At 37.3% G+C, this 26,126-nt stretch overlaps 1 protein-coding gene across 1 annotated transcript in view; it reads left to right on the top strand.

The window, feature by feature from the left end:
* Positions 1-26,126, top strand: part of Jade3 (jade family PHD finger 3) — a 113,345-nt gene that overhangs the window by 22,243 nt on the left and 64,976 nt on the right. Inside the window, exons 4-5 of the mRNA XM_028776099.1 lie at positions 22,530-22,586; positions 23,330-23,409. Coding sequence (XP_028631932.1) covers positions 22,538-22,586; positions 23,330-23,409 — 129 coding nt within the window. The 5' untranslated portion in view covers positions 22,530-22,537. The remainder of the gene's footprint in view (positions 1-22,529; positions 22,587-23,329; positions 23,410-26,126) is intronic.

Raw genomic sequence — 26,126 nt, forward strand, 5'->3', positions numbered from 1 at the left:
CTTCTGAATTTTACTTTTCTTGTATTTAAGAAGTTGACAGTGCCATGGACAGAAGCACTATATAAAGTAGATGTCCTCAGGCCTTGCTATCTTTGGATCTATTTGTTCCCAAATCTCATGGTCCTTAGTTCTACTGGCTCCTGCTGAGCATTCAGCCTCTAGCAAAGTTTTCTTGGTTAGGTTTATAAGTCATCATGGATATCTTACAATTACTTCTTGTATCACTATCAACCATTGTCATACTTCTGTTTCTGTGCAAATCATTTATGTACTGTTTCTTTAGGTAGATTCGGGGAGAGGCCAAAATCATAGGCTTTAAATGACTACTAAACTTACATTTGATTTTTGTCATATTTCTTTTTTTCCTCTGGATTTTTAAAGATATTTATATATTTATTTAGTGAGTGAGTGAGTGTGTGTTCATTTGTTCATGCTTGTTCATGACACGTGTAGAAGCCAGAAAACAACTTTTCAGAATTCAGTTTTCTCCTTCTACCTTGATATTGAGGCAGAGTCTCTCATTATTTTTGCCATTGCACTTCATGTATGAGCTTCTGTCCAATTTTCTTGCCTTAGTCTACCATCTCTCCATTGACAAACTGAGGCTGGAATTGCAGATGTGAAACATCATCAGGCTTTTTATTACAAGTGTTCCAGGTATCAAACTTGAGTATGCAGCAAGTACTTTTATCTACTGAGCTATCTTTCCAGCCCAATCTTTGATTTTTGTTTTGTTTTCTTTTTTTTTGATATTGTGCTATAGTGAGAATTGTTCTGCTCCACCCCACCTTCCTCACTATGATTGACTGAATTCTCTGAAACAGTAACCTAAAATAAATCTTTACTTCCTTAAGTTATTTTGCTGAGATACTACGTCAGAATGAGAAAAAAACCTAACATGCTACCATTCTGTGTTGCATTTACAGCTTTGCTTTCTGTTATAAACCTGTTAGTACAGTATTGGTAATTTGTTTCCTTCTGTTGATCCCTTTTTTAAAACAATGAACTTGAGATTGCAGACCTTGCAATTATGTGTCCCTTTTATTGCTGGTGTCTGTCATCAAAACAAACTTTTAGTGTGAATGAAGTAATGAGTAAAATATTGTGAAATTTAAGCTAAGTTAAGCTAATGTATAGGAGAGTTTTAAAGACTAAACTCCCCCTCTGCTGTTGGGCTTTTGTCAACTTGATATAAACTCGAGTCACCTGGGAAGAAGGAACCTCAGATGAGTAATTATTTCTGTCATATTGGCCTTTGTCATGTCTGTGGAGCGTTTTCTTGATTAAAGTTTGATGTGGGAATGTTCAGCCCACTGTGTGTTCACTGCTGGACAGTTTGTCCTAGGTTTTCTAAGAAAGCAGGTTGAGCAAGGTAGAAAGCGAGATTCCTCCATGGTATGCACTTTACTTCCTCCCTTGAGTTCTTGCCTGACTTCCCTCAATGTTGGACTATGATGTAGAGTAAGCCAAATAAACCCTTTCTTCCTCAAAGTAGTTTGGTCAGTGGTTGTTTTGTTTCGTTTTCTTCCACAGCAACAGAGAACAAACTAATATACTGTCTAAATCCAGATTTTACATTGAGAGTTATGTCAGTTCCTGGGTAGCCTTTTTGTTCCCTTTGTGATGTTTCTTTGTTCTGACAAGTGTATGTGAAAAATGCTTTTGGATAGATCCCCTATACAGGAAAGAACTTACAAAGGATTGCTACTCCTGTCTTGTAGTTTCATTCTAAATTTATGGGGGTAAATGACAATTTTCCTTCTGCACCTAGACAAAGGCCAGTTTCTTTGATGCTAACTCATGTTCTACCTTTGTAAAGGCTGCTTATGTTCTCTCTGAAGTCTTTAGTGTGTTTACTCTCTCCAGTTTTGACTTTTAACTGTTCCTAGTCTTTGGCAGAGAGTATTCAAGATAATACAGAGAGATAAGGAAATACATTGTTAAAAGACAAAGTAATGAGGTTAATAGGGGCCAAAAAAGGAAAACTTGACATACATACATACATACATACATGTGTTTATGTATATATGTATGTATATATAGCATAAGAAGCAATCCAAAATACAAATGGAAATTTAATGTACTTGTAGAATAAGAGTCAGCTTTATCCATAAATAATATTCTTTTCTCTTTTTCACTTTGTGTATATATATATATATATATATATATATATATATATATATATGTATATGTATGTATGTATATGTATATATATACATATATATATAATTTATTTTTTTTTCAAATTATAATTTATACTCATTCACACAGGGGTTATAAACACAAAAAGGCAAGACGTGGGGAAGGGGATGACACTGGAGCGTGGGTGTTCAGGGGGAATACAGATATCTTTCAGAACAGGGTATCGGCTGGGTGAGGGTTCAGGGGACAGGTCACTATGACTCTGCCTATGATTCACTTGTCCTTATCTAAGTTGGTATTATCTGCCAATGCTACCTATTTACAAGATCTATGACAACTCAGGCTGCTAAATTGTCACAAAAACTGCCTGTTTACAATAGCTTATAGCCAACTGTTTCAGTGTTTATTCACAGAGACCCAAGACTTGGTGTTAGTACACATGTATGACAGGCCTATTGCTGATTTTAGGCCTATGGCTGATTTTAGGCCTTCAGTGTGTAAGCAGGGCTGCCCCTGACATCTCCTCCCTTCTCTTTGAGTATAGAAGGGCTGTGGCAATTCTAATCTTGCGAAGGCGGGGATAGAAGCCTGACCTCCAGTAATTGAAGGGGACCTTGTAATGGCTCTGGTCCCCCTGTTGTTTTCCTGGAAAGGGGATACTTTTGACATCAACCCCCATGTAGTCAGGCTTGTCCCTCAGGGAACCCAGAGAGATATTTTTAACTTTTATTGATATTCCCTTGTAGTGCTTAGCCTCGAAGCCTAAGCAAGAATTGAGATTGCCTGTCAGAGGGGGTTCTCGGTGGCCCCTCTCTGCCTCGTCTAGAGGCGGAAGTCCCCTCTTTCAGGTTGGGTGGAGATGGGTTTTGGGAACACCCTGGATAAAGTAACAGCCTCATCTTGAGTCTCGTGGTCCTCCATAGCTAACTTATGATAATGTATCTGAATAGGTTTTGCTACCAAATTATTTATCTGTTGTTGTACAGAGTTAGTCTGCCTATTTGAGGCCCAGCAACCAGAAGAAATAAGCAAAAAGAACCCAAATAATGGTCCCAAGATGAGAGGAGGTAGGGTTGACAACCCTGGAGAAGTTGAAAACCAATTCTTGTACCAGCACTCATCTTTCTCTTTCTCTCTCTGACTTTTCTCAGGGCCTTCTGTTACCTTTTTCATGCTCTCTTTAACCATCCCTGTCTTGTCTATGTAAAGGCAATATTCTTTTTTAAGGGCTGTACACAGTCAAGAGCTGTACACAGCCTTTTCTATTATAATAGAGTAAATCAAGTCCAATAAGGATCTTTGCGACATAAATAAGATTCAAAGTGAAAATTAACCAGTGTCCAAGACAAGAAAAAGAATACTACAAGCATTCCATAAACTCACTTCCTCCTACCCCAGAGGTTTACTATCTTAACACTATCTTAAGTTTTACTGCTACAGATTAGTCTTTTTTCTTCAGTTTTCATAAATAGAGAAAACAGCACATCAATGTTATTTTTTAAGATAGGGTATCACTCTGTATCTCTGGCTGACCTGAAACTCACTTTGTAAACCAGACTGGCCTCAAACTCATAGTTTCATCTGCCTCTGCCTCTAAAGTGCTTCAGTTAAAGGTGCAGCACCACACCTGGCAGAACATATACTTTAAAAGTTCATTCTGTTGTTTATGAATAGTTTTGGAGGTGTTTTTATTTGATTCTGTTACATGTAGTGTGTAGCTGAACATATATGAGTATATATTAGAATATCAGTACTTGTCTGACAAATATATAACCAAGAGTAGAGTAGCTGGGTTATAGGGTATGCGCGAAATTGTTAAGCTTTAATAGATAGTATCACACAGCCAAAACCTTTATACTAAGCTATATTCTCACTGACAGTATATCACTGGTGACACTTTACTATATTGTCAACATTTATTGATTTTTGAATTTTAGCCATTCTGATAAGTAACAGTATATCTTCTTGGAGCTTTGTTTTTCTTCTTTTAAGATGATGCCTCACTGTATTACCCAGGCTTACCTCGAACTAACTCATAATTGTCCTACCTTACTAGCCTCCCAATTAATGTGTATAAGTGCTTACTTGCATGTAGGTAAGTACATTGTATGCACACCTGGTGTCTGGAGAGGCTGGAGGAGGGAGTTACAGATGGTTGTAAGCCACTGTGGGGTGCCGCTAACCAAACCTGATTCCTTGCAAGATTAGTAAGGTCTTAACAGCTGAGACATCTTGTCAATTCCCATATAGTGCTTCTTAATTTCTTTTATTTATTTTTTTTTATTTTTCGAGACAGGGTTTCTCTGTATAGCCCTGGCTGTCCTGGAACTCACTCTGTAGACCAGGCTGGCCTTGAACTCAGAAATCTGACTGTCTCTGCCTCCCAAGTGCTGGGATTAATTTCTTTTAATTAATACAATTTTATATACAGTAAAATTCAAAAAATTGTACAGTTTGAGCATTGATAAATGTATATATCCAGGTGATCCTCACCCTGAGATACAGAACATTTATATCACCCTAGTACAATGGTTCTCAACTTATGGATCACTACCCTTTTGGGGTTGAATATTAGATATTTACATTACAATCCATTATGGTAGCAAAATTAGCAATGAAGTAATTTTGTGGTTGGGGGTCACCACAAAATTAGGAACTGTATTAAAAGGTCTCAGTATTAGGAAGGTTGAAAACCACTGCCCTATAAAGTACCACCATATCTTTCTAGTCAGTTTCCCTCACCAGGGGTAACTACTTGTTCTGACTTATTTCACAATAGACTATAGTTTTTCCTGTTGTTGCACTTCATATAAATGAAATTATACAATATATATTCTTGTGTCTGTGTTGATTTGAGCTTATTTTTCTCTATAGATTCTCTTTTTACAGTATCAATTAACCACTGTAGCCATAAATCTGAAAATTCTAGACTTAAAATTTCAGAAATAAACAAGTCATAAGTTTTAAATTGAATATTGTTCTGAACAGTGTGATGAAATTTTGCATTGTGTTGCCCAGCATATAAATCATTACTTTGTACAGCTTATAAATGTTATTTTTATACTAGCCACTCATATTTGCTGGATAGCTATCTCTCTTATCAGAATACTTGTCAAGTAACTCTCATTTTACTTAATGACTCAAAAGTGTAAAAAGTAGTGATGCTAACAATTTGAATATGCCAAAGGGAAGCTGTTAAGTTCTTCCTTTAAATAGAAGAGTGAACGTTCTTGAATTTTTGAGAAAAAAAAAACATGAAAAGTTGCTAAGATCTGCGCAAGTTATTTAGAAAGGCCACACTCACAAAACTTTTATTACACTACATTGGTCACCTTTTGTTTTTTCAAGAGTTTCTCTGTGAGTTTTACAGAGTTTCTCTGTGTTGCCCTGGCAGTCTTGGAATGCACTCTGTAAAACCAGGCTGACCTAGACCGTAGATATCTGCCTGCCTCTGCTGAGATCAAAGGCATGCACCACTGTAGCCACTCGCGAGCTGCCTCACGTTGGGGGTGGGGGGCACTTTGTAACAGCCGGTGCTGCTGCTCCGGTCCGCTGGTCAGGGCCTAGCAAGAGAGAGAGAGTGGAGACACGAAGAATGGAGACAAGACAGGGAGTCTGATCAAGTCTCGTTTATTGGAAGGAAATCCTGGGTATTTATACCCTTTACTACATGCCTTGCCCTCGTGGACAAGCACAGCTGAAGGCACTACGTCATGTGCCTTGCAGCGTGGATATCACGTGCACCTAGCTAGCAGTGAGGAGACCACGTGTGCCTAGCAGTGAGGAGACCATGTGCACCTAGCTAGCAGTGTGGATATCACGTGCGCCTTGCAGCTGGCTGCACTAAACAGCAAAACAAGATATGTGAGAAAAACAAGATGTTTATTAGAGTGTGCTCAGCTGTTGTAGGCTGTTGAAAACAAGTCTCTTGTCAGGATATATGGCCTGAGATGGCTGTAAAGATGATAGCAGCTTTCGGCTAGGAGTCGGCTCCCAACACACCACCATATCCTACCCGATTATATTATATTGTTATATTTATTACTGTTATTAATATTTTCTGTGCCTAAGAACTAGGGCATGTTCTAAGAAATGAGTCTTTAGGTAATTTTGTTGTGCAGATAACATAGTGTGTCCTCTTATATAATCTTATGGGAGTACCACCATATAATTGTAGTTCATTATTGACCATAATTTTATTATGTGCCACATGACTATATCATAAGATTCATTACTGTCCATAATTTTAGGCATCTCCTTTGGATTTGGAATGTGACTGTTGCAAGTAATGCAATGTTTTTTTAGAGATTCATCCATAAGATGCCTTATGTATCAGTAGTTCATTGTATTTCATTAATTGTATTTCATTGTATAAAGGTAACAACATTTATTATTCTCTTATTAATGGATTTTTCACTTTTAGAAGCCTTACTGTAGCTTTAATTTGTAGTTCCTTGATGGCTAATAGCTCATGAAGAACCTGTTCAACTTCTTTCGCGGTTTTCTGCTAGATTGTCTTCTTATTTATTTGTTAGCTTTTTGTATGGGCTGGATATTAATTCATTACAGTCTAATGCCTGACTTTTCACTATCCTAAAAGTATCCTGGGAACTGCAGAGATGCCTCTGTGATTAAGTTAATTTTTATTTTAATTCTTTCTTTTTCCTTTCTTGAAGCTTTGATTTGTTTATATTTTTTGTACATCTTCTTTCTTACTGTTAGTTTTGTTTTAGCTTTTATTTTGTTTGAGACATAGTCTCACATAACCCAGACTGGATTTGAACTCCTAATTGTCCAGCCCCCACTTTCCAATAATTGGGATTACTGGCCTGCACCACTATGCTCAGCTTATTTTGGCATTCTTAAGAATGGGCTCACATTTGATGTTCCTTATTTGAGAATTTTTAATAATAGATGACTTAACGGTTGCTATGTCAATTCAACATTGGGCCACCCGAATCTCTCCTAATCAGTGTTATTCCCCTTTCTCCCACCTCTTTCCTTCCAATTAAAAATTTTCCCTGGGAGAAAATAATTTCAATGTTTGTCTTGTCTTTTCCTGTGCAAATTGGCATTTTACTGGTTCTTTTTGTATAACAAGTAATTTTAGATTTTTAGCCTAGAAATCTTGCATATTATGTTATATGAATGAATTTGTATCCTGTTTCAGTGCAATCGAGTAGATTTCAGTACAAGTTCCAGTTTGCTTTCTGTGAGTAGCAGTTCCAGTATCAGCTCAGCAGTCAGTGTCTTTACAGTACTATGGAGATGTTACCCACAGGTCAGTAGGGGATAAGGGTGTTTGTTAACTTAGTTCTTTAACTCTTTGATATGTTGACTACGATCAAGAGCTATCCTTTAGCGAGTGCAGGTGATATTCACAAAGTGAATTCCAGATTAACCTGGGCTACAAAACTAAGACACTATGTCAAAAGCTAAACAAAAGTAATTTGACTTTGTGGAGCCATTGATGGCTCCACCACATGGAACAAATGTTTCCTCTTCTTGGAGTTACTAGTTTTTAGCTGCTTCCTAAGTCAGTTACCTTCATTGATGCCATAGCCCCACCATGGGATTTTCCAGGCATTGGAGTTTTGGGGAGAGAAAAACCCCAGGGATTCCCCTCAATTTTCTCTGACTGTTAGAAGTTTCCTTCAAAAATAAAACTTGAACCAGAACACATGCTGTAATCACAACACTCACTTATAGATTTGTGTTGAATTAAGTTCAGGCAAGAGGATACTAGAGGAGGAAAAGTAATTAAAGTGAAGTCGGCGCATAGCTCAGTGGTAGAATCTTGCATAAAGCACTGTGTTCCATTCCTAGTATCCTCCTCACCCCCCCAAAACGGTAAAGGTACTATCAGTTTAGTTGTACTTTACTTTTTGATGCTCTTTCCTGATCCTCTATTGTTAAACTTTCAAAAATTCTAGGCTGGGTTTAATCCCATTCAAGAGACATAGAAGGATTGCCATAAGTTTAATATTTGCCTGGTCTTCATAGTGAATTCCAGGCCAGCGTGGGCTACGGAAAAAGAGTTCTCTGGTAGCTGTCAATGCATTCTTTCTTGCATTTTGTCTTTGACAGTGGCTTTGCTCATTCTAAGCATGAACCCTACTACTACTGAAGTACATACCTGTCTTTGCATTCTTTGCAGACTTTACAGTTGTATCTAAGGGACAAGAAAGATGGTTGTGTATATATTCTGTTTTATATGGAACCAGAAGTAATGATGGATGTTTCTGGTTGGTTGTTCCACTTTAGAGTAATTATGTGAGTGTTTGATGCATTTGGGTAGACAAAAGTTGTTAAGGTTTTTTGTGTTTTTTAAATTATTTATTTTTATTTTATGTGCATTGGTATTCTACCTTCATGTATGTCTGTGTGATGGTGTCAGGTTCCCAGGAATTGGAGTTGCAGACAGTTGTGAGCTTCCATGTGGATGCTAGGAATTGAACCAAGGTCCTGGAAGAACATCCAGTGTTCTTAGCCACTGAGCCATCTCTCCAGCTCTGTTTGTGTGTTTATTGAGACAAGGTCTCACTGTATAGCTTGGCTGTCCTGGAACTTGCTATGTGACCAGACTGACCTTGAATTCAAAGAGATCTGTATGCCTCTGCTTCCTTAAGTACTGGGATTAAAGTTGTGCATCACCAATTTACAGCCAAAAGTTGCTGAGGGCAAGCAGAGGAGCTGCATTAGTTTTTGCAAGGAGAGCTGTGTTATTGACTGGGTATAAAATATCTACTGACAGAGTCACTTTTCTAAATGCATTCTGATAATCTCATCCTTAGCTAGAAATGGTTGTTCTTTATCAACTGCTATACTGTCAACTTTGGTTTTCCTAAATTCTACTTCTCTGACATTTGATCAGTTCTGCTCAGCAACCTTTGCCTTCCAGAAATCCATTGGTAACTCTCACATTCATCTCTGGTTTCCCCATACTTTTGTCCTCCTGATATTACATCTTTTCATTTTGTCACCCAAGGATAAATGCACTGCTTTGTTACATTTTAGGATTTTAACTGCTTACATTTTAAGGATTTATAGTAGTAGAGCTGGAGAGCCTTCCTTAGTGGTGTCAAGTAATCAGTTGTAGCTCATACATTAGAGTCTTTTTTTTTGGTAAGGCATTTTGGTAGCCTAGCAAGTTACTTTTCTAGAATATTAGAACTTTTTAACTTTTTTGAGATTATTATAACATTTCTCCCATCCCTCCCTTCCCTCCAAACCCTCCCATGTACTCCTCCTCATTATCCTTCAAATTTGTGGCCTCTTCTTTCATTAATTGTTATTGAATTTTATATGTATATACATATATATTCCTAAATATAATCCACTCAGTCCAGGTATTACCTGTATGTCTTTCTTTAGGTCTGACCATTCGGTACTAGATGGCTAGTTGGTGTGCTCTTCCCTGGAGAAGAACACCTCTCTTGCTCCCAACTTTGCTCAGTCGAAGGGCTTTTTCTTTCACATGGTGTTTCTGGAGGGTAGTAGGACCAGGACACATGAAGCTCCAGTATAACCAGTATTGTTGGGTCTAGAACAAAATAGTATTCAAACTTTAACTTAAACACCCAAGAGTTTCATGGACTGTTTGTTTTTTTTTCCCCCAAAGATTTATTTTTATGTATATGTTTGTATTTGGGGGGGGGGATGTGCATATGAGTGTTGATACCTACAGAGGCCAGAAGTTGTTGGGAGTCCCCTGGAGTTATAGGCAATTGTAAACTGCCCAGTGTGGACCCTGGGATCTGTACTCAGGGCCTCTGGAAGATCAGTACATGGTTTTAACTGGTGAGCCATCTGCTTTGCCCATATTTTTGTATTTTTTTAATAGAAGAAATTACCGAATACATTACCTTTTTTCCCTTTTCTTAGTTACATGGTACATGGTACAGAATCATTGAAGGAAGGAAATCCAAAATGCACCAAAATGCATAAGTAATATATGTGTTTTTATGTTGTACCATGCTTTCACTGTTTTTACAGTAGGAACACATTCTTTAAAAAGCACAATGAGCTTCCTTATTGTCTATTAAGATTCACTGGGTTTTAGGCATGCAAAGCCTGCTCAACTTAAAGCCTTCTGGACATGTATAAACTGTATATAGAAAAAACAAACTTGTTGGGTTAAAAACTATGTTATCTTCCACAAAGAAGAGTCTCAGACATATCATGCTGCCTCATTCATTTAAAACAATTGAAATCTATTGTTTTCTTGCTTAGGAACAAGGTAGCAGGATAAAGCTGTCTGAATTATGACCCTATTTAGTGTTATTCCTGACTGGCTCTTTCCACAACACTATAGGTCAATGGTACTCCTTTTCTATTACTAAAACTTTAATTTGTTTTCTTTTCAAAGTAGCCAAAGCAACTAGTTCAAAAAAAAACCTTACTCATTCTTATGGTTTTATGTTGCAAAGTAATGTCCTTCCTCTTAGTTGTGGAAAAGAAGTCACATTTGTTCAGATTATTTAAAGCCATCTGTTTTGTTTTGTTGTTTTTTGGTTTTGTTTGTTTGTTTTGCTTCTCATTTCCCTTCCTTTCACCTGTGGTCTTTTTAAACTGAAATGTTCCCGATTCTTTCAGCACTTACTTTTCAAAGGTTTTAATGCGAGGGAAGTTTTGAAGAAGAGTGATACGATGAGCTGTTCATTCTCTCTACCATCTAAAATTGTCAGTAATTATATTTTGCCATATTTTGTTTACTTAACTAAATTAAAACAGAAATAATTACTTTCTTTCTGATTACTTCTGGTGTTCTTATTCCCTTTTCAGTTGTGTTTGTGTGTGTGTCTGTATGTAAATATTTATATTTGTTTTGGATAGATAGGCTTTTCATTTATATAAATAGTGGTATTATGAGTATTTGGATCTTAGCTCTCTCTTTTCAAGTATCTTCTACTAATATTTCCATAGTACATATTGTACTGATTATTACACATGGAACAGGGATGTAAGAGCAATAGTAAGAAAGCATATAGTCTGGCCTGTATGCTATTTAGGCACATATAAGTATGAGTTTTGTCTTTTTTGAAGAAGAAGGTTAGATGTGACCATACAACTTAAGTTGGTCAATAAAATACAAGTAAAACTAATGGGTTTATTTCCAAATAGAAGTTCAAGAGCTAATATGAGCTTTGTCCATTCTCCTAGTGATAGAGGTGGAGCCTCAGCTGGCGTCAAGATAATTGTCAAGATAACAGCTCCATCAAATACATTTTATTTTTTGTATTAGAATTTATTAATTTTATTTTATATGTGAAAGTTTTGCCTACATATATTTATGTATACTATATGCATGCTTGGTGCTGTGAAGATCAAAAGAGAGCTTTAAATCTCCTGGAACTAAAGATATGGGGAATTGTGAACTACCATGTGGTTTAAACCAGGTTCCTCTTTAAGAGTAACTAGTGCACTTAACCACTGAGTCTTTTCTCCAACCACCACTCCCCAAACTCACTTGAAACATAGCATAAGAAAGGTTTTAGCTGTGTTATACCACTGGATTTTAAGTTTCTTAACCCATTGTAATTAATATGTAGATCTTTTTCATTGTAGTTAATTTCAGAAAGTATCCCAGAGTTTGAACGGATTTTATTCTGTCTAACCATTTTCCTGTTGACAGAAGATTAAGTTACTGAATTTTCTTTTACAAACAATTGTATTTTGATAATTTTATATACTTGTGAGAGCTTTTCCAAGATGTGTATTTAGAAAATAGGATTGCTGGTTCATAGGATATGGATATTTTTGGTTAAATTCCTATTCTTTCAGCTGTCATCTCTTAATAAAATAATCTCCCAAATATTTTCTAACTTGCTTTTTTCTCCCTGGATACACCTTTATTGGTCATTGTTTAACATCAATACTTAGATTAGAATATAGTTGTACAACTGTTGCCAAGGTGAGGTTTCTGAATTTATTCCATATTTAGTAGTTGTATCACTGTTTGGTATTTACTGCTATCAAAACTGAACTGTACATAGTTCACCGTAGATGGAGAAATTTGAGTCAATATTTCAGACTAGTATGACCAGCCAAGAATTGTCTGGAAAAGCCGGGCGGTGGTGGTGCACACCTTTAATCCCAGCCAGCGGATTTCTGAGTTCGAGGCCAGCCTGGTGTATAGAGTGAGTTCCAGGACAGCCAGGACTACACAGAGAAACCTTGTCTCGAAAAACCAAAAAAAAAAAAAAAAAAAAAAAAAAAAAAGAATTGTCTGGAAAATTTAAGAATTAAAGGGATTTCCCCTCTGTTGAAAAAAAGCTGAACTTCTGGGGTTTTTTTTTTGTTTTGTTTTTGTTTTGGTTAGTTGGTTGATTTCCTGAGATAAAGTATCTAGCCTCCAAACTTGTTTTAAAGATAGTCTTGTGAATTCCTCACTTTTCTGCCTCCATCTCCCAAAAGATAACAGGCATGCATCTCCACTTCCCAGTTTCAGTGTAGTTTTGATTTGCATTTTCCTGATGGTTATAAATGTTACCCCTTTTTTCACATATTTATTGACCATTTGTACTATGTTTTGTCTTGTCTTGTCTTTTTTTTTATTGGATGTTTTATTTACATTTCATGTTATCCCCTTACCCCATCCCCCCCACCCAGGAACCCCCTCTCCCCTCACCCCTCCTTCTGCTTCTCTGCCGATGTACCCCTACCTACCTCCCCCACTCCCACCTCTCTCCCCTCAAATTCCCACCCACTGGGGCGTCCAGCCTTCATGAGACCAAGGATCTCTTCTTCCACCTATGCCAGACAGGGCCTTCCACCCTTACATATACAGCTGAAGCCATGGGTCCCTCCCTAAGTGCTCCCAGGCTGGTGGTTTAGACCCTGGGAGCTCTGGTTGGTTGGTATTGTTGCTCTCCTCATGGGGCCACAAACCCTTTCAGCTCCAACAGTCTTCACTCTGACTCCTCCATTGGGAACCCCATGATCAGTTCAATGGCTAGCTGTGAGCATCTATCTGCCTCTGAATATGTCACACTCTTGCAGACCTCTAAGGAGACATCTATATCAGGCTCTTATCAGCATGCACTTCCTGACTTCCACATCAGCAGTCTTGTCTTGTCCTGTCTTGTCTTTCCAAGCTGAGATTTCTCTGTCTAACAGCCTTGGCTGTCCTAGAACTCTCTAATATAGAGCAGACTGGCCTTGAACTCAAAGAAATCTGCCTGTCTCTGCCTTCCAATTGCTGAGATTACAGGCACATGCCACCGCTGCTGCCCAGCTCATTTGTGTTACTCTTGAGAAGTATATGTTTATTTTATTTGCTCATTTATTGATCAGATTGTTTAGAAGGGGGTTGATGAGTTTTTTTTTTGCTTTAGTTCTTTGTATGTATGTGTGTGTGTGTGTGTATATATATATATATATATATGCATGCTATGTCATAGTTTCTTAAACTATAGGTCATGACTCCATACAGCGAGGAATCCATGAATGAATGTGGGAATCACGAAAAGTTTGAAAATAATAAAAGGTTTCTGATCATGCAATGACTAAATTTGATTCAAAACCAAGAGCATAATGAATCAGATTTTTCTGAAAATACACTTCTGTGTTACATCGAATGAATTCATAGCTGCCTTGGTTCTGAATACACAGCATGTGCATTTTACATTGCTTCTGCTGTCATACCATGCAATGCTATTTAACTGTGCCTGAAGATTGGTTCAGATGTTGTATGTTGCAGTGCTGTTATTAAAACAAAGTTTTCTGCTCTTACAGAAACAATATAGCAAGCAAAGACTTTTCACTGTATTTCTACTATCATTCTTTGGGATGTAGGTGTCAAGTTCGTATGTATTTGAATAGTATTGTGTTAAAATATGTAAAACTATGTTTGATAGGACTGGAAAAATGGCTCAGCAGTTAGGAGCAGTATTGCAGAGGACCTGGGCTCAGTTCCCTGCACCCACATGGCAGTTCATTAACTGCTTGTAACTCCTGTTCAAGAGATCCAACACCCTTTTCTGGTCTCTACCATACATGTGATACACATACCCTCATTAAGACACAAACACATAAAAATAATTGATACATCTTTTTAAATGACTAGCCTGGTGTAGAACACATCAATAGTCTAGGTGGATCTTTTGGAGTTCTAGATCAGCCCAGTCTACATAGAAAATTCTAGGCCAGCTAGGGTTACATAGTAAGGCCTTGTCATTCGTGTGTGTGTGTGTGTGTGTGTGTGTGTGCACGCGTGTGTGTATATGCAGGCTGGAGAGATGGCTTAGAGGTTAAGAGCACTGACTGCTCTTCCAGAGGTCCTGAGTTCAATTCCCAGCAACCACATGTTGGCTCCCAACCATCTGTAATGGGATCTGATGCCTTCTTCTGGTGTGTCTGAAGATAGCAACAGTGTATTCATATATATAAAATAAATCATTGAAAAAATATTGGCTTTAATTTCACATAAAAATGTTAAATGAACTTTGGCTTGGTATTAGGACAGATTTTTCAGCAATTGCTGAGAAGGTTCTAAACATACTTTTGCCATTCTCTATTTTGTCTCTGTGTGAAGTGACACACACTGACAGTTACAAAAATTAAAATACCCAGCCAGACATGGCAGTGTATTCCTTTAATCCCAGCACCAGGGAAGCAGAGGCAAGGTAATCTCTGAATTCCAGGCCAGCCTGGTCTACAAAGTGGGTTCCATGACAGCTAGGGCTGTTACACAGAGAAACCGTGTCTCAAACAACAACAGCAACAACCAACCAACCAATCAACCAAAAAACAAAAGGGAAGGAAAGAAAGAAATAGAGAGAGAGAATGAAATAGAGAGGTGGCTTAGCAGTGTTGGGAGTACTTGGTCCTTTTACAGAAGACCAAAGTTCTACTCCCAGCAACAATTTGGCTTAAAAATGCCTGCAATTCCAACTCTAGAGGATCCAACACCTTTTCTGGCCTTGGTCCTGCACATTGCATGCGCAAGTGCACACATACACACACACATACACGTATGTGTGCATATTTTCTCTCTCACCACACACACAAAAATATTTTTAAAAAATTGACCAGATTTGGAAAATATTGACATGATTCTCCTTGTTTGATGTATCAGTCTAAGGACATGAATATGTTATGTTATATAGCAAAATATTGACATGATTCTCCTTGTTTGATGTATCAGTCTAAGGACATGAATATGTTACGTTATATAGCACAGGAAAATTAAGGTTGCTAAGCAATCATTAAAAAGTAAGGACACTAACTTGAATTATTTGGTTGGCCTGAACATAATTACAGGAGTCTTTGCAAATAGAAAAATGGAATAGAGATCTAGATCTGATTATAGAAGTTATTATTATCTGAGAATTGTAACATTGTTTACTTTAAAGATGGCCAGGATCCGTGGAGTAAATATAAGTACTCTAGAAACTGGGCTTGGCAAGAAAATAAATTCTCTAAAAAACCTCTAGAAAGAGATGCAGCTCTGCTGGCATTTTAGTTTTATCCCATTGAAGCCAGACCCACTGAAACATAAATGTTGTAGTTTTAGGCCACTCTTAATGGTAATTTGTTACTGTAACACTAGAACACTAACAACTAGATATTTTAGGAAAGCTCCCATAAGCTAGGAATTTATTTCTGTTTTTTCATTTTTGCTTATTCTTTTAAAACAGTGTCTTACTATGTAACCTAGCCTGGCATAGGACTTGGAACACTTCCTGCATCATCTTCCCAAGTAGCTGGGATGGCAGGCATGCACTATTACACCTGACAAATAGTTAGAACTGTAAATGTTTGGCAGTAACATACATACATTCATATATATATACACATATATATATTCATATATACATATGTGTGTATCTATTATATATAGATATACAAATATAAAGAGAGAAATATCCCTATGTAATTACACAAAGTGCTTCTACAAGTAAATTTGTGCATTCAGTAGGGAATAGTTAAAAATATACTACTTTTATCTCTACTTAAATTTCTATATTCATTGTGGTCTTAAATTAAGTGTTTTTGTTTTAATTTAGTTTGGTTAAGATGTGGGCTGACAATGTAGCCTTGGTTGGCTTGGAACTCACTGTATAGACCAGGCTGGCCTCAAACTTTTAGAGATCCCTTGATTCTGCCTCCTGGATGCTGGGGTTAACGGTGTACAATACCATGCCTGGTCAACATTACTTTTGGCATAGATTTTTTTGTTTTGCTGTTTCTATAGCAGCATTATTGTGATAAAATTGATATACCATATAGTTCATCTGTTTAAGTATACAATTTGATGATTTTAACATCATCATGGACATGTGCAACCATCACCACAGAGCACCTTAAACGTTGTTAATGCTAGCACATTGTTTTCTTACTTGTAGTGTTTCTGATGAGAAGACAGTTGTTAATCTTATTGATCTTGTTGGGGGTGGGTTTTGTGAGTGAGTTATTTTCCCCCCTGACTCTTTTCAAGATTTTCTCCTTATTTTTATGAATTTTCATAAATTCTACTAAAATGGTTATATTTGTGGTTCTCTTTGCATATATCTTACTTAGAATTTGTTCAATTTCCTGTATATGAAAATTAATGTTTTTCAGTAAGTTTGGGAAGTTTGTGGCAGGAATGGTGTTCTCCTTTTTTTTTCTTTCTCCTGGTATTCCCAGTACATATATGCTAATGCACATAATAAGTAACTCACATTACTCTGAAGCTCTGTTCAATTTTGATCCGTGTTTCTCTCAACTCTTCAGCTTGCATAATTTTTGTGGAAATATTTCCAGTTCACTGATTCTAGTCAGTCCTATTTCATACTTTGTTTCTCTATTGTAATTCTGTTTATCAAAGCATACTTCATTTCTTTAAGTAAACATGGTTTTCTTTAGTTCTTTGAATATATTTACATAGTTAATACAATGTCTATGCCTACTAAATCCAGCATCTGGTTTCTTTCTTAGACAGTTTCTATTGCTTGTTTGTTTGTTTGCTATTGTTTGGTTATTCCTTCTTATTTCTTTGAATGTCTTACCAGTTTTGTTGGAAACTGGATGTTTTCTTTTTTTTTTTTTTAAAGATTTATTTATTTATTATATATGAATACACTGTAGCTGTCTTCAGACACACCAGAAGAGGGCATCAGATCTCATTACAGATGGTTGTGAGCCACCATGTGGTTGCTGGGATTTGAACTCAGGACCTCTGGAAGTGCAGTCAGTGCTCTTAACCACTGAGCCATCTCTCCAGCCCCTGGATGTTTTCAATAATATAACAAGTAGTACCCACCCCAACTTTGTTATTTGCTTCTTTAGTGAGTAACTAAATTATTTTATTGAAGTTCATTTACAAATCCCTGACCCCTGTAAAGCTTCCAATGCTGTTTTTACGAGGTATAGCTTTGGATATGCCTATAGTCATCCTGGGGTGATGATGGTTTGACAAGGATTCCTTTAGTTGTCTCTTTTCCTCCTTAACCACATTCCATTTTGTGGTGGTGTTCTTGTTGTTATTGCTGCTGCTGCTGCTGCTAATGTTTGAGACAGGGTCTCACTAAGTAGCCTTGGTTGGTCTGGAACTTACTATATAGACCAGGCTGCCATTAAAGTCCTAGAGATCAGCCTGCTTCTACTTCTACCTCCAGAGTGCTAGAATTAAAGGTGTGTGTCATCACACATTCCACTTTTTAAACTCCACTAGTTACTGGCTAATTGTCTCCCCTCCCCCTCCTCTACTAATTACATTGATGCTTGCCTATGTGTATGTATGTACATCATGTATATGCCTGGTACCCACAGTGATCAGAAGAAGATATCACAACCCTTTAAATAAAGTTATAGATGGTTGTGAGCTGTTGTGTGGATACTGGTAGCTAAACCCAAGTTCTATGCAAAAGCAGCAAATGCTCTTAGCCACCAAACTGTCTCTCAATCTCCCTGGTTCTGATATTTTCAGTAGTGTAAATTGCTACATTAAACAAATCAGGTTAAATTAGTGTTCCTTAATGGGGAATGAGAATGGATAGCCTGGAGGGTCCCAGATGCCAGGGAAGTGAAAGACTCCCAAGACCCAATGAGAATGACTTTAGCTGAAATGCAGAGTGAAGGGGAGATAGAACCTGTAGAGACCACCTCCAATAGATAGGCATGGCCCCTGGTTGAGGGGTGGGGCCACCCACCTATCTCAAAGTTTTTAACCCAGAAATGTTCCTGTCCAAAGGAAAAACAGGGACATAAAATGGGATGATAGTGTCAGGCATAGGTGGGTGAGGAAGTCCTTGGTCCAGTGAAGGCTGGACGCCCCAGTGTGGGGAAAACTGTAGATGGGGAGGTGAGAATGGGAGGGTGGGTGGGGACATATCTTCATAGAAGCAGGAGGAGGGGGGATGGGATTGGGGGTTCCTTGGTGGGGGGGTAAGGGGATTACATCTGAAATGTAAATAAAATATCCAATAAAAAAAAGAAAAGAAAAAAATGGAGCAGAGACTGAAGGAAGGGCCATCCAGGAACTGCCTCACCCGGGGATCCATCCTGTCTGCAGACACCAAGCCCTCACACTGTTGCTGTTGCTAAGAGGCACTTGCTGACAGGAACCTTGATGTGACTGTTCCTTGGGATGTTCTTCCAGCAACTGACCAATGCAGATGTGGATGCTTGGAGCCAACCATCAGACTAAGCTCAAGGACCCTGGTGGGGGAGCTGGTAGAAGGACTGGAGGAGCAGAGGGGGATTGCAACCTCTTAGGAAGAATAGTGTTGGCTGGCCAGACCATCCAGTGCTCCCAGGGACTAGACCACCAACCTAAGAGTGTACAAGGAGGAATCCATGGCTCCAGATACATATGTACCAAAGGATGGCCTTGTCTGAGGTCTGTGGGAGGAGGAGGCCTTTGGTCCTGTGGAGGTTTGATGCCCAGCATAGGGGTATGCTAGAACAGTGGAGTGGGAGAGGGTGGGTGGGGGAGCACCATCATAGAGGCAAAGGGGATGGGGAGAGGGCTGATGTGGGATGGGGGGTTTGTGGAGGGATAACTGGGAAGTGGGATATCATTTGAGATATAAAGGAATGGAATTATTAATTAAAACAAAACAGATTAGCACTCCTTTGAAGAGGTAGTTCTTGATATTGGTGTTTAAGATTTCTTCTTGGGGGCTGGAGCGATGGCTTGGAGGTTAAGAACACTGACTATTCTTCCAGAGGTCCTGAGTTCAATTCCCACCAACCACATGGTGGCTCACAACCATCTATAATGAGTTCTGATGCCCTGTTCTGGTGTGCAAGCTTATATGCAAGCAGAACACTATGTATAGGATGGATGGATGGATGGATGGATGGATGGATGGATGGATGAATAGATTTCTTCTTGGGTAGGATAATTGTACCTCAGTGCAATTGTACCTATATGCAAGAGTACTTGCATAGTATGTATAGGGCCATAGATGTAATCACAGCACTGTAGAGAGAGATTTCTTCTGACTCCAAGAGGCTCTTTCTTCTTGTTTCCTTCAATATATCAAACAGCCTAGGTTTGAACTTGTCATACTCACTTGAAAATTAAGTCATATCCACTAGGGAAGAATTGGAGCCCTCTATTCTGTGGCTTGCTTTTCTCCCTAGCTGGGAATAAATAATCTGTGAGTTAGAGCTCTAATACATTGACTGGAGCAACGTTGTCCTTCTGAGTGGCAGCCCTAGGTCTCTTGGGTTTGCCCTTTCTGTAGAACATCTACTTCTTCAAGCTGCAATCAAGACAACCAAAGACTCAGTATTTTTAATAGCACCACACTCAAGGTATTTTTCCTACTCAATAATTGAGAGCTAGGTAGAAGAAAGGAGTCCACCACACGCCACCTCTCAGCCAAACTCACTTGAAACTTAGCCTCAATAGCCAGTAGTTGGTGGCACAATAAACAGTGCTGATGGTCCTGCTCCTCCCAGAAGAAAGACTTCCAACTAATGTTTGGAGAAAAGGAAACCCTATCTTCTTAACTGTACCAATCTGGCATGAGGCCTGTACTGGAGAGACAGAATGAATTGAGGTTAAATGCCATAGACTATCATTTATTTAATTTGCCTCCTGAGTTTTAGTAGATTGTCTTGAATAGATATTCCTTTCTTTGCAATATATCCTTATGGTTATTTCTAGAGATTTCTAATGGTTGGCTATTATGGTTTCAGCTGAAACAACTTTGCTAGTTTTATTAATGAATGGATCTATGAAACTCCATATACAATTATGCCAAAAGTAGAGAACTCTGCAAACTTTTTAGCAGATGGTCTTGTGGCTCTTGTTGCTCATGGTTAGTCAATAGTTGTCATGGTCTTGGACGTCTATTCCTTGGTAGATTGTAAGTGGCTTGAAGTAAATACCTTCAATCTTTATATGTAGAACCCTGGTAGTGCCTACTATTATTTATTTTCTGTTGTGACATATAAAAGAATGACAGTCCTTACTTATACAAAAATCTTTTCTACTTTATATTTTTAATGCTTCCTTTGTGACTTTAAGTGTTTGGGTTTTGTTTGTCTTTTCATGATCTGTGATTGTTTTTAATTAACTTCTTACTGTTGACAACTTACAGACTATCTCCTTTATTTCAGTCTTTCCATCTAATAAGTTTGCAAAAAGTGCCACTACCAATCAGATATATACAGTAGTTCTATTTTTGTACATTTCTGAATGAGTGTTTAAGACAATTCTGAATTATTACTTAGTCTTAGATAATAAAGAATTTAAAAGCAACAGTCTAAGATGCAGGGTTTTAAAAGTGTATTTATAGATCAATTATAAAGAAGTATTTAGTATTCTATTTGTGACTATACATAAACCACACTAAAAAGCTTCTCAGCAGTAAAAGTCAGCATCCTTAGACATAGGGAATTCTAATTAAAATGGCATTGTCAAGAATAGACTGTTACTTCCTGAAGTTTAACCGTTGTCTATAACAGGCCAGAAAACACAAACTGAAAGACATGTAACTTCTGCTTTGTTCTGAGACAGAGAATTTTCCCAGTGTTTAAACATAACCAAATGCCAAGTATATAAATCTAAGTATAGAAACCTTTTGGTAGGTTTTGAGGTAACACCTCATCTTAGTGAAAAGTCAAACATTGCTAATTAAGTCCACCCCTATCTTGAGAAATTGAGAACAGTGATAGTATTTATGCCAACTGAAACTGTGATTTTTAGAAAGATCATATCCATTTTACTTAAATCAAGACTATCTAACAATAAACATTGCTAAACATTCATGATCTGAATTTTAGTATATTAATTAAATTATGGTAATATATTAAAAGCCACAAGACATTTATTTTGTAATAAATTAGGCAGTGGGATTACTCATTAGTAGCCTTTTTAAGATAAGCTATTAGGTCTGATTTTTCTACCTTTTCTTATTCCCAGTTAATGGCTTTTGTTCCAGGAATGTGCTTTTTGGGATTCTCCAAATACTACACTAATACATCTTCTCCCTGTATGATGCCTTTGATTTTGTTGGCATCTGTGTAAAAGGATCCAGTTGACTTTTCTTCCTCCCACACAGAACATGGAGATTTGGTCCAGTCTGATACTTGCCTCCCACACTTTGGGGGAAAAAATCTTCTTGCCTTCCTCACCAACACCCATTTTTAATTTGTTGCCCTCTGTTCAACAGCACTAACACTACTATCTAAAGCCAGATGCTCCACACTCTTTTTAAATGTTTGTGTCTTCCTTAACTCTTGTGTGAGCGTGTTCCCAGAAAGGTGATAGACTCTTTTAATCTATTGTTGGAAACACTGCAAGCAGTAGAAGATACTGTCCAAAGCTTTGCAATATTGGAACTTTAAAAAGAAAACTTATGTGTACATTGAGATCTTTTAGATTAGGCTTCTTGTTTGGGAAATGGGGACAAGAAAGGGGGCAGGAAAAAGGCTGTGTGATCATTCTCTTTCTTCAGCCAGCTTCTTTTTTAGCCATCTGTGTTTTATGTCTTTCAGCCTAGGCCCTTGACAACTATGTCTTCATGACTGCTGTTTCTTTTCATGTACTTGTTGTTTCTGACTGCAGATACTGCAGCTAGATCCCATTATTTGATTCTGGCCAGCAGTGTACCACTCAGCCTTACCAAACCTTTAATATATTTTGTATTGTAGATTTAATAGTATTCTCTTCCCATTACTTTAGGTCATATGTGAGTATATTTGATAGAAACCATTCACTTTCTAAAGTTTGCCTATTGCTGTTACTCTGGGGTCTAGGGAACACTATTTTTTTGTTTTTATTTTGGTTGCTTTTGTTATTTTGTTATAATTTGTTGATGGTCTCACTATTATGATCTTGGTTGTTTTTTAATTCATAGTAGTTCTTTGGTGTCAGCTTCTCAATGTGAGACAATATTAACTGAGTTCTTGGACAAGTATATATTGATCATTGTTCTCTTTCCCAGGATGCACCATGATGAAACGGCATAGACCTGTCAGCAGCAGTGAGAGTTCAGATGAGTGTGAGTAAAACTAGCTAGTAATCTATGTATCTTGTGGCCCTTGAGGATCTTTTCTTTGACTTGAGTATAACTTGTTTCATGTTCCCTCCAACAGTTAAAATATTTCTGAGAAGGAAAGATCAGGATCCATTTTTACTCTTTTAATTTCATTAGAAATTTATAAATTAGGTAGAAGAATTGATTTTATGTGTTATATAACACTTGGAATTTTCACTTTAAATTTAGTTATAACAAAAGCTAGATCTACTAATGCTTTAACAGAACTTCTTTAAAAAGAAAGAAAAAAGTATTAAAAATATAAACTGTAGATCCTGACTTTGATTATAACTAAGGTTTGGTTGAGGATCAATCATTAGTTTTTCTAGGCTTCCTTCCTTCCTCCCTCCCTCCCTCCCTCCCTCCCTCCCTCCCTCCCTCCCTTCCTTCCTTCCTTCCTTCCTTTCTTTCTTTCTGGTAGATTTTTTTTTCTCCAAGCAGAACACAAATTTGGTTATTCCAAAATATTATGAGATACGATTATGCCAGGTTGAATCTTCACAGCCATTGTTAAAACTTTTATAATCTGGGTTGTCACTAATAAATGTTAAACTCCATTGAGGCTCTCTCTTGGGTACAGCTGAATAATTTCTTCAGTAGTATGAGATCTTGTGGTCTTCTATCATATCTTTCATATCTAGTTAGTTAGTTGGCATTTAAAGTAGTGAGTAATACATTTCAGTATTTTTTCTAATTATCTTTTGCAGGTCCTTCCACTTCATTTACTTCTAGCTCAATGTATAGAAAGAAGTCAAAAAATCCTAAGGAACACAAGAAGTCTGCTGAGGTGAGATCATATATTCAATTTTATACTTAAAAAGTAGTATCTGCCTCCTGCCAACATGTTAACAATACCCAGAATTTATAAATATGCCAAGTGAAATAAATACCAGTGAGCCAATATAGATAGACTCATTTACTTATGATAATACTTATTTTCCATAAAAGAATTTTTCTTTTCTCCTTTATAAAAGTAGTAGTATTTACACTGATTTTATTTGAAGAATAAGTTCTCAGCTTTACAGTAGTCCTCCCCTAGCTAAGAAATCAAAGAGACCCAGACTTGGGGGATCTTTGAAAGATTCCAAGATCTTATAGCCTAATGTTGAAAAGAGTTAAAAAGAGTTACATTAGAGGGTGGGAGATAGTGCAAGAAAGGGATAGGTAAAGAGTTTGTGGGTGGAGAAGGAAAGGACTGAATCCTGACAGCTTTTGAAACATTACTAGCCCAGAAAAAAATAGATTTCTTCTCTGACGCTCAGCCTCTCCCCTAAGAGCACCAAACTACCAGGATTGTACTTACATTTAGTCATAAAGATTTTCCTCAGTGGAAATTAAATGATTAGAAATTGACCCTATGCATCTTCATTTTCACTATAAGTAAAATTCTTTTGGTAGTTATCTTTAGGCATTGCAAATAATAACAAGATTAGTGGCTTAAAACAGTATATATTTATTATCTGTTTCTATGGTCAGGAATCTATATTGAATGTGACTAGATTCTGTGTCTTTCAGGGCTACAACCACTGTGCTCACTAGGATGTTCTCACTGGGGATTAGAAAAGAATTCACTTTTAAGTTATGGGCAAAATTCCTTTCCTTGAAGCTAAAAGACTCAAGATCCTTGTGTCCCTGCAGTCTTTTGACAGCACTCAGTTCTTAAGGATTTTATAGTTTCCTGCCATCTGGCCTTCTCTCACAACAGGGCCACTTTCTCAGGGGCAAGAAAGAATCTTTCTCTCCCATATGCTGAAATGAAATTTTATGTGACATAGTATGACGTCAGTGTTTCTAAAAACAAAAAAACTCACATAGCTTTATCATCTAAAACATTTGCCATAGTTATGGTTAGAAGCAAGTCTTAAGTTCCACTCATTCTAACAGAAATGGAATAACTGGTGGGTATTACTTTTCATTCAAGTGTATCCAATAGAGAGCATTTCTCTCTTTCTCAGAGGTCACTTGGTCAGAAATCTTTGTGGGCCTGGTAGAATATCACAGTATTTTTATAAGTATCTGCCATACAGGAAAAACTCAAAAACAGGAGTGGAGGGGACCAGAAAGATACCTCAGCAATTAAGAATACTGGCATTTCTTCTAGAAGATCTAGGTTTGATTCTCAGCATCCACATGGCAACTCAGAACCATCTATAATTGTACTTCCAAGGCATCTAACACTTTCTCACCTCCTCAGGTAGTGGGCACACATGTATCACCACCACCCCCAACACACACACACACACACACACACCACTCATACATATAGAATAAAAATAAATTTAAAAAATTTTAAAGAATATTGTTGAGTGTTCAGTAGACTTTTCTCTAGTCTGGGTTTGTCCCGTATTTGTCTTATGATTGGATTATAATCAAGGTTTAGGAAAATACTATAACAGAATGAAGAGCCTTTCTTGTCACATTATATCAAAGGGGGGAGGTTATCGTTTGATTAGCACAAGGTTTCTCTAGTATAACATTACTTTTTTTTTTTTGCTTTTTCTTGTTCTGTTCACTAAGACTGGCATACTAAAACACAGGGATGATGTTAGGCAAGGATTCACTTTCTGAAGGAAAGAGTTAGTTAACAAATATATTTGATAATATTCTGTGCAGATTTATGTCTTTTATGTCTTCTTATCTTAAATGTGTATTTCTTCATTACAAATAATAACAAGATTAGTGGCTTAGTTCAATATACATGTATTATCTCAGTTTCTGTGGATCAGGAGTAAGTGACTGTGCGTGTGTGTGTGTGTGTCTGTCTGTCTGTCTTGTCTTGTCTTGTCTGTCTGTCTGTCTGTCTGTCTGTCTGTCTGTCTAGTGAGATGGCTCAGGATAAAGACACTTGCTGCAAAGTCTGACAACCTGAGTTCTGAGGCCTTGTTTCAGTTATTAATGAGACAGATATTTTTCTTCCTTTTTAGTTGTGGTAATGAAGATCAAACCCATTTCTTGAGTCTACCACTGAGCTACATTTTCAAGCCTCTTTTTTGTAATACATAAATTTTAGGACTATAAATTTTGTTTTAGGGGGCTGGAGAGATGGCTCAGCGATTAAGAGCACTGACTGCTCTTCCAGAGGTCCTGAGTTCAAATCCCAGCAACCACATGGTGGCTCACAACCATCCGTAATGAGATTGGATGCCCTATTCTAGTGTGTCCAAAGACAGCGACAGTGTACTCATAAATAAAATAAATAAATCTTAAAAAAAACATTTACACAAAAGTCTTTGAAAATAAATAAATAAATAAATAAATTTTGTTTTAAATACCATTTTAGCTGTATCCTATTAATTTTCATAATTAATTTTAAGTTTGTATTTTATGTTGACACACCAATTAGAGTAATTTTTGTCAGAGAAGACGATATGGCCCCAGGTATTTTATATTTGATGAGGTTTGATTTATAGCCCAAGGTATAGTTTATTTTGGTGATTGGTTGTGTCATGAAAATGTAAAAATAATACATCAGATCCCATGGAATTGTAGTTTCAGTTATGTACC

This window comes from Grammomys surdaster, unplaced genomic scaffold (assembly GCF_004785775.1).
Source record: "Grammomys surdaster isolate TR1022 unplaced genomic scaffold, NIH_TR_1.0 265, whole genome shotgun sequence".
Classification (NCBI taxonomy): Eukaryota; Metazoa; Chordata; class Mammalia; order Rodentia; family Muridae; genus Grammomys; species Grammomys surdaster.